At 41.0% G+C, this 19,052-nt stretch overlaps 1 protein-coding gene across 1 annotated transcript in view; it reads left to right on the top strand.

Moving 5' to 3' along the window:
* LOC108513578 (histone-lysine N-methyltransferase NSD3) overlaps window positions 1-18,648 on the top strand; it is a 30,548-nt gene extending 11,900 nt beyond the window's left edge. Inside the window, exons 4-11 of the mRNA XM_017849367.1 lie at window positions 3,063-3,265; window positions 4,237-4,349; window positions 4,986-5,255; window positions 12,044-12,160; window positions 13,950-14,091; window positions 15,206-15,312; window positions 17,162-17,366; window positions 17,786-18,648. Of these exons, the coding sequence (XP_017704856.1) occupies window positions 3,063-3,265; window positions 4,237-4,349; window positions 4,986-5,255; window positions 12,044-12,160; window positions 13,950-14,091; window positions 15,206-15,312; window positions 17,162-17,366; window positions 17,786-18,027 (1,399 nt within the window). The 3' untranslated portion in view covers window positions 18,028-18,648. The remainder of the gene's footprint in view (window positions 1-3,062; window positions 3,266-4,236; window positions 4,350-4,985; window positions 5,256-12,043; window positions 12,161-13,949; window positions 14,092-15,205; window positions 15,313-17,161; window positions 17,367-17,785) is intronic.
* The last annotated feature ends 404 nt before the right edge of the window (window positions 18,649-19,052 follow it).

Genomic DNA, 19,052 nt, shown 5'->3' on the forward strand with positions numbered 1-19,052 from the left:
TTTTGAGATAGAGTCTTACTCTGTCACCCAGGCTGGAATGTAGTGATGTGATCTCTGCTCACTGTAACCCCCACCTCCTGGGTTCAAGCGATTCTCCTGCTTCAGCCTCCCAAGTAGCTGGGATTACAGGTGCCTGACACCATGCCTGGCTAATTTTTGTAATTTTAGTGCAGACGGGATTTCACTATGTTGGCCAGGCTAGTCTTGAACTCCTGACCTCAGCTGATCTGCCCGCCTCAACCTCCCAAAGTGCTGGGATTACAGGTGTGAGCCACCATGTCTGGCTGTAAAATATATTTCTAGAAAATTTCAAACATACTGTAATTTTTTTAGCAAGAGCTATGTTTGTTCTCCCTCTCTCTCTTTTTTTTTTTAATATTTTTGAGACAATCTTGCTCTGTCGCCAGGCTGGAGTGCAGTGGTGTGATCTTGGCTCACTACAGCCTCTGCCTCCTGGATTCAAGCGATTGTCCTGCCTCAGCCTCCCAAGTAGCTGGGACTATAGGCGCGCACCACCACGCCCAGCTAATTTTTGTATTTTTAGTAGACATGGGGTTTCACCATGTTGGCCAGGATGGTCTCAATCTCTTGACCTCGTGATCTGCCCGCCTCAGCCTCCCAAGGTGCTGGGATTATGGGTATAAGCCACTACGCCCAGTCTGTTCTCTCTCTTTTACATATGTTACATGTTTAACCATTTAAATTTTAGAACTTCATTTTTAGCTGAGATCTGGGGTATTGAGATCAAACCTCCCCCTGCTTCTTTTTCTTTCTTTTTTTCTTTTTTGAGACGAAGTCTTGCTCTGTCCCAGGTTGGAGCGCAGTGGCACAGTCTCGGCTCACTGCAACCTCTGCCTTCCCGGTTCAAGCAGTTCTCCTGCCTCAGCCTCCTGAGTAGCTGGGATTACAGATGCATGCCATGACGCCTGGCTAATCTTTGTATTTTTATTAGAGACGAGGTTTCACCATGTTGGCCAGGCTGGTCTTGAACTCCTGACTTCAAGTGATCTGCCTGCCACAACCTCCCCAAGTACTGGGATTACAGGCCTGAGCCACCCAACCCGACCAATACAATGTGTTTTTAATACCTGGAAAGAAACACATCTAATGTTAATAGTGTCAAGGATGAGAATACAAGAAGAGGCATTTTCACTTTTCTGTTATACATTTCTGCATTGTTTTAATTTTTAAAAGAAGTGCATACTGCTTTCATAATTGAAAAATATGTATCTTTCTGGTGTGGAGAAGGGTGCACAGTTTGAAAATTAGTATATTTAAGACATTTTAGATAAGAAATACCTAAAACAATGTAAGAAGCCTTCAGATCTTCAAATAAACTTCAGTTTTTTAAAAGTTATGAATATGAAAATGTCTTTGACTTATTTTAATACTTAAATTTTAATTACATTACATTTTAAAGAACCCAAAACAGTGCTCCAATTAAGTTCACAGTCCAATGAGATTTTATATCTAGGTCAGATCCTTCTTGTATGTTTTGGAAAGACTTCCATCCATGAACTAATTCTTAATGTATTTCTTTCCAATCAGGCCCAGTGGGGCTGCATGAAGCTGTTTATTTTCAATAACTGGTTACTCCAATGTATTGCTTCTTGGGGGGAAATATGAGGACCTGGAACAAACCCAGGCAGAACGTGTGCCTCTTCCTAACTGACGTTAGTGAAGGCAGTAACTGTATACATATTTACCTTAAAGTTGTTTAGAAATAAATAGAGCCTGCTTTGAGAACGAACCAAATATCTATCACAGAAAATAGTGGTTTTTGTTTTGTTTACAATTTGAGCATGGATTCTTACCCATGTTTTTAATTCTTAGATGAACAGCAGAGTACCTTTCAGGTAACACTTTATCATCAAGTTCTGCAATATAAATCGGGGAGTGCAATCATGTCATCATTTATCTTCTCAGTAATACAGTTATGTGTTAAAAAATTGTTTTATTAGGCATATGTAAAATAAGAGATTGAAAAAATTTAAGTCTATGTATATTTACTACAAAAGCCCATGAGGTTGGTCTCATTTTTTGACTGTTAGCTTCATCATTTAATTCTTAATTTGTCTGCTTGCTAGAAACTGTCAGATTTCCTCACAGATGGTTTCATTTAGTGACTGCTGTAGTATTCAATTATCATAGCCTGAAACAGTTATATTTTCATTCTGTCCTCTATTCCATGTTTATTATGATCTAAGATGAATTAGATTCAGAAATACAAAGTGATATAAAACCTAGTACATTTGACCAAGAGGTGTTTGCCCAGGTTGACTACAGACTAAATGCTGATTTGAATGGGAGTGGTCATTCTTTATTACAGTATCAGTTTATTCTCAAAATGATTCCATTGACTACTAGAAATCAACTGTTATACCTTGAAAGATAATCTCAGTATTAAGTTTGGGGAGAAACATGACTTCTAGGATTGAAATTAGGTTTGGAATGTCATTGGGTAGTAGGTTCAGTATTATGATATTTTAGAACATATTTTCATGATATGTATTTTATAAATACGAAATATTTTTTCAAAGAAAGTACATCAGGTGATTAGGGCCTAATTTTTTTTTTTTTTTAGACAGAGTCTCGCTCTGCCCCCAGGCTGGAGTGCAGTGGCGCGATCTCAGCTCACTGCAAGCTCCGCCTCCCGGGTTGACGCCACTCTCCTGCCTCAGCCTCCCGAGTAGCTGGGACTACAGGCGCCCGCCACCTCGCCCAGCTAGTTTTTTTGTATTTTAGTAGAGACAGGGTTTCACCGTGTTAGCCAGGATGGTTTCGATCTCCTGACCTCGTGATCCGCCCGTCTCGACCTCCCAAAGTGCTGGGATTACAGGCTTGAGCCACCGCACCCGGCCGGGCCTAATTTGTTTAGTCTGTGTTCACTATTTCATTAATTACTTAATTTTTTTAATGATGTGCGGTATTTTATGTTCTTAGAATCTGAATGAAAATTGCAAAATACAAAACTTTTTTTCCCTTCTGCCAACCTTGAAAATAGTGGTTTTTTGTTTTGTTTTGTTTTTGCCTTCTTGATCTAAAATTGCTTTCGTTTTCAGATGGTGGCCAGCAGAGATCTGCAACCCCAGGTCTGTGCCACTGAACATCCAGGGTCTTAAACATGACTTGGGGGACTTCCCTGTGTTCTTCTTTGGTTCTCATGACTACTACTGGGTACACCAGGGCAGAGTGTTCCCTTATGTTGAAGGAGACAAAAGCTTTGCTGAAGGGCAGACTAGTATTAACAAGACCTTCAAAAAAGGTAAGCTGGATGATGTTTACAATGACTCAAAACTACAACTCCGGTGTCGGTTTCTCAACATCTCCTCACCTCCCTAATATTTCTGATATTAGAGAATTTTCACTAGGCATTATGATCCTGTGTCCATAAGCTTCCAGTCACATTAGAACCAGGTTTGAAATACATTTCAATGTTGTAGACTGTGCTGTGTATTTGAAAGGAATTTCTTCAGTGATCTTTCTATAAACACAGATTATTCTAGGAGTAGTCTTTGTTTTTTTGTTTGTTTTTTTTTTTTAGACAGGGTCTCACTCTGTTGCCCAGGCTGGAATGCAGTGGCATGATCACAGCTCACTGCAGCCTTGAACTCCAGGGCTCAAGCTATCCTCTTGCCTCAGCCTCCCGAGTAGCTGGGGCTACAGATGCCTGCCGTCATGCCCAGCTAATTTTTGCATTTTTTATAGAGATGGGGTTTCACCATGTTGCCCGGGCTGGTCTTGAACTCCTGAGTTTAAGCAATCTGCCCACCTCAGCCTTCCAAAGTGCTAGGATTATAGCTATAAGCCACCAAGCCCAGCCTGAGAATAGTCTTTTTAATCAAGTGAAGTTCCTTTGCAACAGAAGAATAGTAAAGACTTCCCATGAAAAGCCTTACAGTTGCTTTTGCAGTGTTTGGCTTTCTGGGAAGGGTAAAATGAATTTAAATCTAGTACAAGGCAAAAAGCTGCTGTTAGGGTCACTTGGAGACCTCTGATCATTGAAGTAGAGCCTCTTCCCTGAGGCAGCAGCATGCACAGAGCAGTGTTCAATGAGTTATATCCTATTTCATTGTTACCCCATCCTGGTGGTAAACAGTAACTTCCAGAAAATAATTTTAAAAAGAAAAATCTCAGGCCAGATGCAAAGCATTGGGAAGGCAGTGTAAAACTACTATCCCATCAATTTTCCTTTGGTTTTTGGTATTTACATACTTTGTATCATCTTATTGGCAGCACTGGAAGAAGCTGCAAAACGTTTCCAGGAATTGAAAGCACAAAGAGAGAGTAAAGAAGCCCTAGAGATTGAAAAAAACTCAAGAAAACCCCCTCCCTACAAACACATCAAAGTAAGTCTTTATCTCTGGCCTAGGAATGCCAAATAAAATAAGAAGCAAAGTGTTTACTATGAAAGCTTTGGTATTTAATAGATGAGATGAAATGCATTACTCTCTAGTAGTTAAAGACCCTTTTTGACTTGTGCAAACTTCTGCTAATTATCACAGTCTTCTGTAAAACAGAGCTCCTGTTGGAAGCATCAAATGGGAGACATAGCTATTGTGCTGTGAAAATTAGGCCTTTGATAAGTCCTCTCATACCTAGTAGCAACATGTCTTATGTGAAATCCTGTTCTCATTCTACCAGGTTATCCTGCCACCAAATGAGAATATAGGTGTTTACTCCCTTTATTTCAGAGAACCCACAAACAAGCATATTTTCTCTTGTTTTCAGTTATGAAATTTCCATCTAGTGAAAGTAGAAATACCCAGGATAAATAAGTGAAAATTCACATGAGGCTTTGATATTTTTGTCAACTAAATGACAAAAGAGATGGTTATTCATTTCAGCTTACTCATCAGGAAAGATAAAGAACCTTTCTTGGAGTAGCACCACGAGGCAGTAGCATGGATATTTTAGATGTTCCTGTTCACATTGCCAGATGACTTACCTGCTGCCTCCCTCTTGCTTGTTATTTTGTTTTCTAGGCTAACAAAGTTATAGGAAAGGTGCAGATCCAGGTTGCTGACCTGTCAGAGATTCCCCGCTGTAACTGCAAGCCAGCTGATGAAAACCCTTGTGGCTTGGAATCGGAGTGCCTGAACAGAATGTTGCAGTACGAATGCCACCCGCAGGTGTGCCCAGCTGGAGATCGTTGTCAGAACCAGTGCTTTACAAAGAGACTGTACCCTGACGCAGAGATCATCAAAACAGAGCGGAGAGGCTGGGGCCTCAGGACCAAAAGGAGCATTAAGAAGGTAGCATGGGATGGTGGTGGGGGGTGGAAGAAATCAGAACCTGGGCTTTTTAGGAATGCTTCAATAGGGAATAGTTCTAGGGATAAAATAAACAGGGATTTATGGTAAAATTTTAAAACTTCCCATGTTGAGAGTTTGGTACTTCTTGAGCAAAGAAGAGTAGTAGGAAGAAGGTGGTGATAAAATGTACTTAAACTTTGAGTGTCCAGTGGCTAGTCATAAAAAGGAGAGAGGGGACACTGGTAATTTCTATGTGAAATAGTTTTTACTTGTTTTTTTATTATTTTACTTTTATTTTCTTTTAAAGACAGGGTCCCCATTCTGTTACCCATGCTGGAGTACGGTGGCATGTTCATAGTTCACTCAAGCCTTGAACTCCTGGGCTCAAGAGATCCTCCCACTTCAGCCTTCCAAGTAGCTGGGTAGGGTCTCACTACATTGCTCAGGCTGGTCTCAAACTCCTGGACTCAAGTGATTCTCCTGCCTTGGCCCCCGCAAAGTGCTGGGATTGTAAGCATGAGCCATTGTGTCCAACCTAAAATTACTCTTGACATTTTTCTACCTTTTGAAAAAAATTGGCTGGGTGCAGTGGCTCACGCCTGTAGTCCCAGCACTTTGGGAGGCCAAGGAGGGCAGATCACGAGGTCAGGATATTGAGACCATCCTGGCTAACACACTGGAACCCCATCTCCACTAAAAATACAAAACATTAGCCGGGCGTGGTGGTGGGTGCCTGTAGTCCCAGCTACTCAGGAGGCTGAGGCAGGAGAATGGCGTGAACCCGGGAGGTGGAGCTTGCAGTGGGTTGAGATTGTGCCACCGCACTCCAGCCGGGACAACAGAGTGAGACTCCATCTCAAAAAATAAAAAAAAAAAAAATCAGGTTTGTAATTTAAAAATACCATCTAATATAGTAAAGAAAAGTCATACAATATGATCAATACAATACAATACAAAAAAGATAGAGTGAAATTCTTCCTTCATCCCTTCAATTCTTCATCAGAGATAACCATTGTTAATAGTTTGATAGGTAGCCTTTATAACTTTTTCTATATAGTTATAAACATACATAAAAATACATGGGTTTTTTTAGGGTTTTCTAAACATAAATATCTGACATTTTCTTCCCATTCACACACTATATTATAAATACATTTGTGGCAGTACATATAGATTTTACTTCATTCTTTTTAACAGTCTCCTTTTAGTCATAGTAAAATGTACCATATTTATTTAACCTATTTCTCAGTAAGTAAATAATTAATTTAACCTATTCCCAATAAATAAATAGATAAATATTTTTAAATTCCATAATGAATGTTCTTGGTCATCCACCTTTGTGCACCTATTTCTGTAGGTCAGATTGCTTAAAGTGAAATTCAGTTATTCGGGACAAGTGTATTAAGCTGCTTCCTATGTGGCAGGTACTATTCTCGGCACTTGGAAAACAATAGTGAACAAGACACATGAAACCCTTACCTTAGTGGATCTGCTTGAGGAGACAGATAATAAACATGTCGAGTGCCACTAACTGCTGTGAATAAAAATAAAGCTGGAAAAGGGGCTAGCTGGTGACAGGGATTGCCCTTTTCAATTGATTGGCTCAGGGAGGCCTGAGGAGGCGCCGTTTGCCCTGTGTGTAGTAGAAAGCCATGCAGGTGTGTGCAGGAGAAGAGCACATCAGACTGGAGGCATGCAGCTGTAAAGGCTGCAGTGTGCTCCAGGAACAGCAAGGAAGTTCTGGGCCTGGGGAGGAGCCACAGGAGAGGAAAGAGAGGAGCTGCAGTGAGAAGGGCCGCCACCAGCTAGATAGGATGGGGCCTTACTGGCCATATTGGCCATGGGATGGGGAACATCTGGAGGATTTTACTAGGGAGTGACTTGATCTGATTTGATGTATTAGTTTTCTGTTGCCACATACAAGTGTTACCACAAAGTTAGCAAATTAAGACATAACACGCATTTTATTATCTCACAGTTAATATGGGTCAGGAGTCCAGGCAATCCTTAGCTGGGTCCTCTACTGAGGGCCTCACCAGGCAGCAATCAAGGTGCCAACTGGGGCTGGGTTCTCCTCTGTGGCTTGACTAAGGAAGGATCTGCTTCCCTGTTTGCGTGGTTGTTGGCAGAACTCCGTTTGGCAGAACTCCGTTCTCTAGCTATAGGGGTGCGAGACTCCGGTTGTTTTTGTTTTGGGGGGTGTGTGTGTGTTTGTTTGTTTGTTTTGCCGTTGGCCAGGAGCTGCTTTCAGCTTCTAGAGGCTGCCCACAGTTCCTTGCCACATGGGATTCCCAGCATGGCCACTTGCTTCCTTATAGCCAGCGGGGGTGAGAGGCACTACAGGAAGATGGACACTAAAGTCTTATGTCATAAACTCACATAATCACCCATCGCCCATGCCATATTCTGTTGGTTAGAAGCTAATCACAGGTCCTGCTCACACGCAACAAGGGGAGGAGGCGACACAATGGCATGAACACCAGCAGGCAGGCATCACAGGGGCCACCTTGAGAGTCTGTCTGCCACACTTGGGTTTCGAAAGGATAACTGTGGCTGTGGTATGGAGAACATACGATAAGGAGGAAAGAGCGATCAAGGGAGACCATTAGAGTCGCCCAGGAGAAAGACCATGGTGATGTGGAACCACTGGGGTTGTAGTTGAGCCAGGAGAGAAGTGGTTGGATTTCTGACATTTTGAAGGTAGAGCCAACAGGATTTGCTGATGTATTGGATGTGTGGACTGGGCTGCTTGGTCCAAGGCCAACCACATCTAAAATGTCATCGTATAATGCAAAATGTTTTATATTACTTTAGTGCCATGTATATCATACATACACATTTTTGCCTATGATTTCATGGGAGTTTATGGGGCCATCCTGAAATCCATCCACTTTAATATTGTGTTAACACCTTTTAATAGTAGTTGCTCTTATTCTGAAATGTGTTGTAAGATAACTTATTAAACAATCTTGATTTTCCTGCTCTTTAGCACTTGAGGGTTTGCTGATGTAAGACAATTGGTCTTTTACAAAATAGCTAGAAATATACAATCATTGAAAAGTATAATCAGAAAGACATTATAGCAACATGAAAAAGATATTCGGTGTATTTACAGGAAAGAAGTCCAATATGAAATGGAATGTACACAGTCAGGTCCCCTTCTTTCTCCACAGAACAGATTCCTGAAAATGTGTGCCAAACTAGGGACTTCTTGTTATGAAGTTGTTTCTTTCTCAGAAAAAATGTTAAGGTATTAAATATTGAATTACAGCCTTTTTGCTGCAGTCTTTAAGGACAGATCTGTAGCATTTTTTAAGTTAATGAATTTGTTACAATTTTTGTTCACAATTGAATTCACAGTTAATGGTTTTTAAGTCTAGTAAGCAACTCTTTGATGCTAAAGATCTGTCTCTTAGAGCATCTGAAATATTTCCATCTTTATTTACAGTGGCATCAAGTTTATGAGACTTGCTCTCATATTTGATATCAGCACTTAATTTTTCTCTGTTTACTCATTTTCATAGACTGATTAAAGTATAAACCATAATAAATCATGATCAAGCTTTTAAATTCACAAAACTATTTCTTCAAATGAAATCTTACCTTGAATCCCAATGTGTGAAAAAAGAAGTAGTAGAGCTGATTTGGTTGAAATTCTCCTCTATAGGTTTCCACTAAAGAAAATTTGCCCTAGGCCGGGCAGAGTGCCTCACACTTGTAATCCCAACACTTTGGGAGGTCGAGGCAGGTAGATCATTTGAGGTTAGGAGTTCAAGACCAGTCTGACCAACATAGTGAAACCCCATCTCTACTAAAAATATAAAACTAGCTGGGCATGGTGATGCACGCCTGTAATCCTAGCTACTTGGGAGGCTGAGGCAGGAGAATTGCTTTAATTCAGGAGGTGGAGGTTGCAGTGACCTGAGATCACACCATTGCACTCCAGCCTGGGCAACAAGAATGAAACCCCATCTCCAAAAAGAAAATTTGCCCTAACATCATTAGGTATAGTAACAGTAAGTGGCAATGCAGCCAAGATGGCAGTACAATCTTCTGCTACCCTTTGATATCATATCATAGTGCAAAATGTTGTTCATCGGCTGATAACAAGAGTCCAAACTGGATACAGGAAAAGCCATTTGAGGCTGACAGTGTATGTAATAGACGAATGTGCAGAACAGTCCCATGTCCTTTGTGAGAAAGGACTGGAAGGAAAAAGTGAAGGAAATTAACTGTTTATGGTGCTGCATTTACAGATCAATTTTGTTTTTATTTCCTTGAAACGGAGTCTTGCCCTGTCACCCAGGCTGGAGTGCAGTGGTGCAGTCACATCTCGCTGCAGCCTTGAACTCTCGGGCTCAAGTGATCCTCCTGCATCAGCCTCCCAAGTAGTTGGGACCACAGCCATGCACCACCACACCTCGCTGATATTTTTTATTTTTTGTAGAAATGGGGTCTCACTGTGTTGCCCAGGCTGATCTCAAACTCCTGGCTCAAGCAGTCCTCCTGCCTCAGCCTCCCAAAGTGCTAGGATTACAGGCATGAGCCACCACACCTGGCCTGTTTTTCTTTTCCTAACTGAATTCCGTGTCATAGCTTATACAGTAGATAAAACAGGAGAGGGAAAAGCCAGCGGTCACCTTTGGTAGTGACTGCTCCGCAGCTGAAACATGCAGCTCTGTGAAGCAGAGCAGTGCTTCTCACTAAGCTCACTCACCACATGCCACCAAAGAAAGAGTCAGGGAGGTTAGGACCCTTCTAGTTTAACCATTCTTTTCTTTTCTCTTACTGCAATCTATTTTTATCAATAGACAAAGATTAAATATTTTAAAGACCATTGGCTTATGTTCTTAATGATTTTCCACAATCAGAAAATATGATGCAGTACTTCTCTGCAGACAGTGACTACCAATAGTTCTGTGATACTAAGAGCTATAAGAAGGGCTAGTGAAAATTTGTGGGGTGGAGGGAGAATAGGACAGAAATCTGATAAAATAAGCCAATATATTTTTGTTTTTCAAGATATTTATTTTCCTCTAAAATATATTAGTAAGACTGGTAAGTCCTTATAGAGAATGTTGACCTAGACTGAATCAGCAATGCTTTTGAAGTGAAAAGGTTAATGATTATGTAATTATAAACACAAAATGTTGAATGTATAATATTTGCTCTTATTTTAAAAGGAGCTTATCACTGTATGCCTGTTAGAACAGCTAAAATGATAAATAGTGGCAATACCAGATGCAGGCAGGACGTGGAGAAAGTGGATCTCATGAACTGCTGGTGGGAGCATATGACGGTACAGCAACTCTGGACAGTAGTTTGGCAGTTTCCTTAATAAGGAAACATACACTCACCATATGGTGCAGCAGACACACTCCTGGCCATTTATCCAGGAAGATGAAAATCTATGTCCACACAAAAACTTTCACCAGAATGTTCATAGCAGCTTTATTTGTAAAGCCAAAATCTGGAAACAATCCAGATGTTCCTCTATGGGTGAATGGCTAAACAAATGGCAGAAACACTACTCAGAGATTTAAAAAGAACAACCTGTTGATATACTCAGCACCTTGGGTAGATCTCAAGGGAATCTGCCTGAGTTTTTTCTTTAAAGCCAACCTCAAAAGGTTCTGTACTATATCATTCAATTATAAAACATTCCTTTTTTTTTTGTTTTTTTGGTTTTTTTGAGATAGTCTTACTCTGTCACCCAGGCTGGAGTGCAGTGGCATGATCTCAGCTCACTGCAGCCTCTGCCTCCTGGGTTTCAGCAGTTCTCCAGCCTCAGCTTCCTGGTAGCTGGGATTACAGGCATGTGCCACCACGCCTGGCCAATTTTTGTATTCTTAGTAGAGATGGGGTTTCACCATGTTGGCCAGGCTGGTCTCGAACTCCTGACCTCAGGTGATCCACCCGCCTCAGCCTCCCAAAGTGCTGGGATTACAGGCATGAGCCATGGCGCCCAGCCAAAACATTCTTGAAATGACAAAATTCTAGAGATAGAGAACAGATGAGTGATTGCCAGGGGTTAGGATGGGATGAGTGGAGGAAGGATGGAGGAAGGGTGTGATTATAAAGGAGTGAGTATCACAAGGAATCTCTGTGGTGAGGCACCAGCTCTGTATCTTGATTGCAGTGGTGACTACATGATCCTATGCCTGCTAAAACTGCATAGAACTATATACAAACACAAATGCATGCATGTAAAACTGGTAAAATCTGAATAAAGTCTGGATTATACCAATGTCGGTTTTCTGGTTTTGATATTATAGTGTAGTTATGTCAGTTGTTACCATTGGGGGAAACTGAGTGAATGTTCTCAAGATTTCCCATGTACTCTTTTTGCCACTTCCTCTGAGTGTCAGTAATTACTTCAAAAGAAACTTAAAAACAAAAACAGAGCTCACTTGTTTCAGATTCAGATCTCTTCCAGGTCTTACCCCGAAACCTGCATAGCCACAAACTAGTAAAAGTCTGTTAAAATATAGCTTCAAAGGCTAAAGTTAGCTTTATCCCCAGATCCCAGTGATGTACCACATGTTGTCAGTTGGACTATAAAAATAGTATTGTCAGCAAGAAAAGGCAAGCAGATTGTCACCTTCTGAGGCACTTATACCAGAAAAATAATGCCACCTGTATGCCTATGAATAAATAACCATTTCTTTCTAGGGTTGAAGTTATATTTTCAGGGTTCTCTTTAATTATTTTGGGTTATACATGCGTCATTAAGCAATGCTTTATATAATACACTGATTTTAAGTTACGTATTGCACATTTATCTCCAGGGTGAATTTGTAAATGAATACGTCGGTGAATTAATTGATGAAGAAGAATGCAGATTGCGAATCAAGCGAGCCCACGAGAACAGTGTAACTAATTTTTATATGTTAACTGTTACCAAGGTAAAATTGCTTTTTTTTTTTGTAAGAAAAGGGATTTGTTTTGTTTTGTTTCATAGTCTTAATTTGAACTCAGTTTCTTTTAATTTGATTTTTCTTCAGGCAGAGCATAATGATTTGCAGTAGCTAGTGTGCTGCCTACTATAATGTGCCAGTTATACCAGAGTACAAAAATGAATGATACTGAAGCTTTGCACATGTCATGTGAGACAGCACTGTGAGTGAAAATAAAACCAGGAGCAGGGTTAGCATATCTGGATTTTAGTCTGAGTTCTTTGTCAAAAAAGTCCTGGGTCTCAGTTTCTTTATTACTGAAGGAGAGAATCAACTCTGTGATTCTAAGTTATAAGCCACCATTATTAAAGTTCCACTGTAGCCAAAACTCCAAATTGCTCTGTATATTAAAACTTTTTGGCAGGGTACAGTGGCTCACGCCTATAATCCCAATACTTTGGGAGGCTGAGGAGGGCAGATCACTTGAGCTCAGGAGTTTGAGACTGGCCTGTGCAACACAGGAAGACTCTGTCTCTACAAAAAATAAAAATAAAGTTACCCAGGTGTGGTGGCACGTGCCTGTGGTCCTAGCTCCTCAGGAGGCCGAGGTGGGAGGATCACTTGACCCGGGGAGGTCAAGGCTTTAGTGAACTGTGATCACACCACTGCATTCCTGCTTGGGCAACAGAGCAAGACCCTGTCTCAAAAAAAAAAAAGAGGAAAATAATGAGTTCTGTCATAAGAAAAATGACAGTAAAACTGCTAGTTTAATCCCTGCAGTTGTAAGACCTATTTGATACACATTACATCCATTATCTCAGTTAACTTTTTTGTCAGTTCTCTCATTTACAGAGGACAAGAAGCTGATATCCAGCCATGATAAGTGATTTGTTGACTATTTTGTTACAGTTTTAAGAACCAAGACTAGTACCCATGTTTCCTGTGTTCTAGGCTATCATATCTCTAAAACTGAGATTCAGAGTGTCATTAAAGTAAGAAATGGAGCTTAAAAGTATTTTAACTGATATGTCATTGTTTGAAAGTTTTACAACTTTCATAAACATGTTTCATAAACATCAGTTAAAATGCCATTCTTTATGATTGCTGGGATCTGGCTCCTTCAACCCTATCCTCCCTGCCAGTGGCCCCTCCAGCCATGGTGACAGCACTTGAGAGGCTCAGTTCTGTGGAGCTTATCCAGATTATTAGAGTTCAAATTCAGGAAGCCTGAATATTCAGCTTTTTAATGTATTGTGAACTTTAAGTAAAAACAGAGCAAATAGATAAGCACTGGAGAATATATCCTACACAGTAGTCCTTCCATCAGACAGATCTCCAAGTTTTGTTTCTCATTTTTCTTTCTTCTTTCTGGCCTAAGCTGTCATGTATCCCCTCCTATACTAGTTTTGCTTCCTGCTTGGAGCAGAAAAGGAGGGCTGACAGCAAAACACCAGAGCAGTTATCAAAACTTTGAGCTCTCTAATCAGAAAATATCGTTCCTAAACCTCTGACCCACTAATCTTCTAAATAGCATTATTCCATGGTCTGTTTGTTTCTAGAAGCAAACTTAAAAAGCAACTAAATCCCACTTTATCCTAATTACTTTACTTTGACTTGAAGGTCATCAAATAAAGGAAAGAACTTAATAAATTGCCCAGGCAGTCTCACATTTCCTGATTTGTCAGTTGTCAGACACCAGCTGGTAGCAAAATGCTGCTGCCTGTGATCCTTGACTGAGTTGGATGTTTCTGGGAGAGACTTGATTTATGAAAAAGAAACCTTTCTTTTCTTTCTGAAGGATCGTATAATTGATGCCGGCCCCAAAGGAAATTATTCTCGCTTCATGAACCACAGTTGTAATCCCAACTGTGAAACACAAAAGTGGACAGTGAATGGAGATGTTCGAGTGGGACTATTTGCTCTCTGTGATATTCCTGCAGGTAAAACAGTGACTCGTTCCCCATGCTTTCCTCCCTAGGGAGAAAGAATATCCTATAGAGCCAGGACATGGTTCTTCAAGGCTTGATGCCTAAGAACTTATTCAAATAAGAGGAAGGTTATATTTAGAAAACGTATTCAAATAAAAGGCAAGTTATATTTAGAATTGAGTGTTAGCTGCCAGTGAGAGGCAAAAATCTATAACCTCAGAAAGGAATTTAGTGAGAACTTTTATGTAAGAGTGGGTATGACAGGATTCTGTGTCCACAGTCCTGCTGAATGAATTCTCCAAGTAAGCTGCTGTCCGTACAGTGTAACCAGATGTTTTAGCTGTTGTTTTCTTTTTAAAACATATTAACAGTAATTAGCTTGTGTTAGCAGCAACTGGTTCCTTAGTTGCTGGGATTTTTTGTTGTTGTTTTCACTTTGAAAGATCATTCTGTTTCAAATTAGACATAAAAGCCTCTGAAGCCAGAGCTGTTGTTTTCATTTTTCCTTACCCATCCAGCATCTGAACAAAACTTGGTTTCTCCTTTGTTTAGTTTGTAGAAAAATAGGTGAGAAGAGAAATGCTATAGCTAAAACAGATTGAAACTGTGTTTCTAGAACTCATTGTGGATTGTTTAAGCCCAGCTAGAAGCAAGCTTAGGAGTCCCTAGTTTGAGTCCCTGGATTTGGTGTATGCAGTGAACCTTCATTTTGGATCTTTATTTGATCATAATATAAGGCAGTAATTACTGGAAATAGTATTGTCACAATTCCATGGTCATATTGTTCATTTAGAAACTAGTGTGAGTTAGCTATAGAAAAGAATGCTGAACTAGAACCTATTCTCCTGCAGATTCTTAGATCCTGTCACATTGGTTTCAACCACTGCTTTGAAAAGGACATGACTTCTTTTGAGGATGTGTAGTTTTGCTGTCCTTGTTCATGGGTGGGGATGTTTTTCTCCTTTTCTTTTTTTACCATCACTGTTATCAATGAGGTAGAACACTGGCAAGGGAAACGCCTTCATGCCAGAATGATGTCTCTTTTTTTCATCAGGGGAGTGTGCCTGTGAGAGCATTTCTCTTCCCCATGACTCGAGTTTGAATAATTATTTCTCCTGTGTTTCAGGGATGGAGTTAACATTTAATTATAACCTAGATTGTCTGGGCAACGGCAGAACGGAGTGCCACTGTGGGGCAGATAACTGCAGTGGTTTTCTAGGAGTGCGGCCAAAGGTCAGTCTTGCAGGGGAGCGCCCCCAGCCAACAGGAGATAAGGAGTAGGACTGTTAAGGAGTCTGTCTGGCTGGGCGCGGTGGCTCACGCCTGTAATCCCAGCACTTTGGGAGGCCGAAGCGGGCGGATCATGAGGTCAGGAGATCAAGACCATCCTGGCTAACACGGTGAAACCCTGTCTCTACTAAAAATACAAAAAATTAGCCAGGTATGGTGGTGGGCGCCTGTAGTCCCAGCTACTTGGGAGGCTGAGGCAGGATAACGGCGTGAACCCAGGAGGCAGAGCTTGCAGTGAGCCGAGATTGCGCCACTGCACTCCAGCCTGGGTGACAGAGCGAGACTCCATCTCAAAAAAAAAAAAAAAAAAAAAAAAGAAGTATTTGTGTGTTTGTGACCATCTCAGGAACCTGCTGGCAGTTGGGCACCTGGATTAGTTTGTGGGTCATCAGCTGGGCTTATCAAACATTTAGACTGTGACTTTCCAAGGAAGCTTGTTTCAGTAAGGTCTGTTAGGTTCTGAGAATGTATTTTATTTCAGGTTGAATATGAAATTAGCAAAAAGCTAATCTAAAACTTTTTAAAAATCCACAAAATACTAAAGGCCATTGAATTATACACTTTAAAATGGTGAATTCTGTGGTATGTGAATTATACCACAATGAAAAAAATTAACAGGTTGCATAAAGGTTGCTTGGATTTACCACTACCCTTGCAATTAAAAATAAAAAGAAAGCACATTTCAGTACTAAAAAAGTACATGAGGCTGGGCACAGTGGCTCACGCCTGTAATCCCAGCACTTTGGGAGGCCGAGGCTGGTGGATCATAAGGTCAGGAGTTCGAGACAAGCCTGACCAACATGGTGAAATCCCATCTCTACTGAAAATACAAAAATTAGCCAGGTGTGGTGGTGCACACCTGTAATCTCAGCTACTCAGGAGGCTAAGGCAGAAGAATCACTTGAAACCAGGAGGCAGAGGTTGCAGTGAGCCAAGATCACACCATTGCACTCCAGCATGGGCGACAGAGTGAGACTCCGTCTCAAAAAACTAACTAAATAAAAATAATAAAAAGCACCCTATTCAAAAGTCAATGAAGGCCAGGCGCAATGGCTCATGTCTGTAATCTTAGCTCTTTGGGAGGCTGAGGCAGGCGGATTGCCTGAGCTCAGGAGTTCAACACCAGCCTGGGCAACACAGTGAAACCCCATCTCTACTAAAATACAAAAAATCAGCCATGTGTGGCAGCACGCGCCTGTCGTCCCAGCTACTCAGGAGGCTGAGGCAGGAGAATTGCTTGAACCCAGGAGGCGGAGGTTGCAGTGAGATGAGATCACCCCACTGCACTCCAGCCTGGTGACAGAGTGAGACTCAGTCTCCAAAAAAAGTCAATGAAAGGCTGAGGCAGGAGGATCACTTGAGCCCAGAAGTTTGAGACCAGCCTGGGCAGTATAGCAAGACCCTGTCTCAACAAAAAAAAATTATAAAAATTAGCCAGGCGTGATGGCATGCGCATGTAGTCCCAGCTACTTGGGAGGCTGAGACAAGAGGATTGCTTGAGCCCAGGAGGTCAAGGCTGCAGTGAGCCAAGATTGCACCACTGCACTCCGGGCTGGACAACACAGCAAGAACCCCATCTCAAAAAATAATAATAATAATAATAATTTTTAAGTCAGTGAAAACAAAACTTTATTTTTGTTATAGTATTTGTTGCAGCATAAGGCCTTCTGATGTTTTTAGGTAATTGTACAACAGATGAATTTAAATGATTGCGAGGTTGTAGGGTTTTCCTATCTGTGTCCAGCTTCATGCACTGTGATGTTTGAAACTATGATCCTTTCTTTCTTGCCAGTCGGCATGTGCGTCAACAACTGAAGAGAAGGCAAAAAATGCTAAGTTGAAACAGAAGAGACGAAAGATCAAAACAGAACCAAAGCAGATGCATGAAGATTACTGTTTTCAGTGTGGAGATGGTGGAGAGCTGGTCATGTGTGACAAAAAAGACTGTCCCAAAGCATACCACCTCCTATGCCTTAACCTGACTCAGCCACCATATGGTAAGCTGGACCTTCAGGACCCTTTCCCTAACTTGTGTCTTTGCCAACTATGTGTAACTCAGAGTATATTCCATGCCATGGGATAGGAAATGTTGAATAGAGCAAACAATAGCAAAAAATTATGCTGGCAAAAAAATATTTCCCCTTACACATTTGGGATACCCTGTGGTTCATCAAGGATTGGTTTCTTGTATACTGTTCCCATAGGTGGGTAGTTGGTACCTATGGCGTTGGGTTTTGGCCAGTAGCTCACATCCGTCCTAAATAATACACCCAGATCTGTGTTTGGTTGAAATTTGGAGTTGTATTCAATTGAATTCCATCTCCAATTAGAGAAAAAGGAACCTGGGTTTTTCATGGGTAATCAAGACAGGCACTAACTTGGGCACTTCTTCTTCCTCCCCTTCTCCCTGAATTAGGAAAGTGGGAGTGTCCGTGGCATCAGTGCGATGAGTGCAGCAGTGCAGCTGTTTCCTTCTGTGAGTTCTGTCCACATTCATTTTGTAAAGATCATGAAAAGGGGGCCCTGGTTCCCTCCGCACTGGAAGGCCGCCTCTGCTGCTCGGAACATGACCCCATGGCTCCTGTGTCACCAGAATACTGGAGCAAGATAAAATGTAAATGGGAATCACAGGATCATGGAGAAGAAGTAAAAGAATAAATGTGTGGTGTCCCCTCCTTTCTATTTAAGTGAAAAAAGCAAATAGATCATGCATTTAAAAAGAAGAGACTGCTACAGTGCATACAGCCTTTGCCATCGGAACTGCCTTATTAAAGCCAAAATGGGAAACCAGTTCATGCAGGCAGAAGCAGTTGGTGGTGTCTGGTTTTTCTGTTTTGTTTGGTTGGTTTGGGGATTCTTTTGTGGAGGGTTAAATTCCCTTGGTCTTTTCTTGCCTTTTATTGTGCTTCAATGCCATTGCAGCTTGAAAAGAAATGTTTTTTGCTTTTAAAATAAGAACAAAGAGAAAAGAAAGTTGTGTTAATGAGATAAATTTAAAGTCTAAGATGTGTTCCTTGGTTGTATAAAGCAAAAGTAGCCATCATTCCTTTATTTATTTTCATTTTTAGGAATTTCAAGAAGTGTAGTTCAATAGTCTAATCAAGTGTGTGTGTGTTTTAAGTAGGAATCTGAGAAAGCCCTCTAGGAAAGGGTGTGATAAGCTTTATATACCTCTTTACTGAGCAGTAGGTAGGCTCACTTCTCTTTCCCTTCAGAATGCTTTTCATAGACTTAGAGAAGGGCTCTATGGAAGTATTAAATCTGGCCTCTTAAAAACAATGCCTCGCTGAATTTTACCTCTGTGTTCTTAAACAAGGTGGGCTTTGTACTATGGTAACTAGAAAGGTATATGGTGTGTTTCCTTGGTGGAAGGAAAAAGAGGAATGGATGTGCTCACTGATTTTTGAAACGTTCTCCATTGACATGGATGGTTTGGATTTTGGATGAAGTGCGTTTCTGTGGATATGAAGCATAGTTGGAATGGTCACTCCTATTTTCCTGACACTGATAAAGGCAGCTAAAGGGGGATGAAGGCACAACCCAAAAGTTGTATCATATAAGCACCATTTTCTGTCCAATTTTATTGTAGACCCTGGTCTAAATTGGAAAGAATTACAGGCATTTTATTTTTTGTCTCTGTTTTCCTCTCCTACTCAAACATTTCTTTTGTCACCTGACCATTC

The sequence above is a fragment of the Rhinopithecus bieti genome, unplaced genomic scaffold (assembly GCF_001698545.2).
Source record: "Rhinopithecus bieti isolate Rb0 unplaced genomic scaffold, ASM169854v2 scaffold_32047, whole genome shotgun sequence".
NCBI classification, from domain to species: domain Eukaryota; kingdom Metazoa; phylum Chordata; class Mammalia; order Primates; family Cercopithecidae; genus Rhinopithecus; species Rhinopithecus bieti.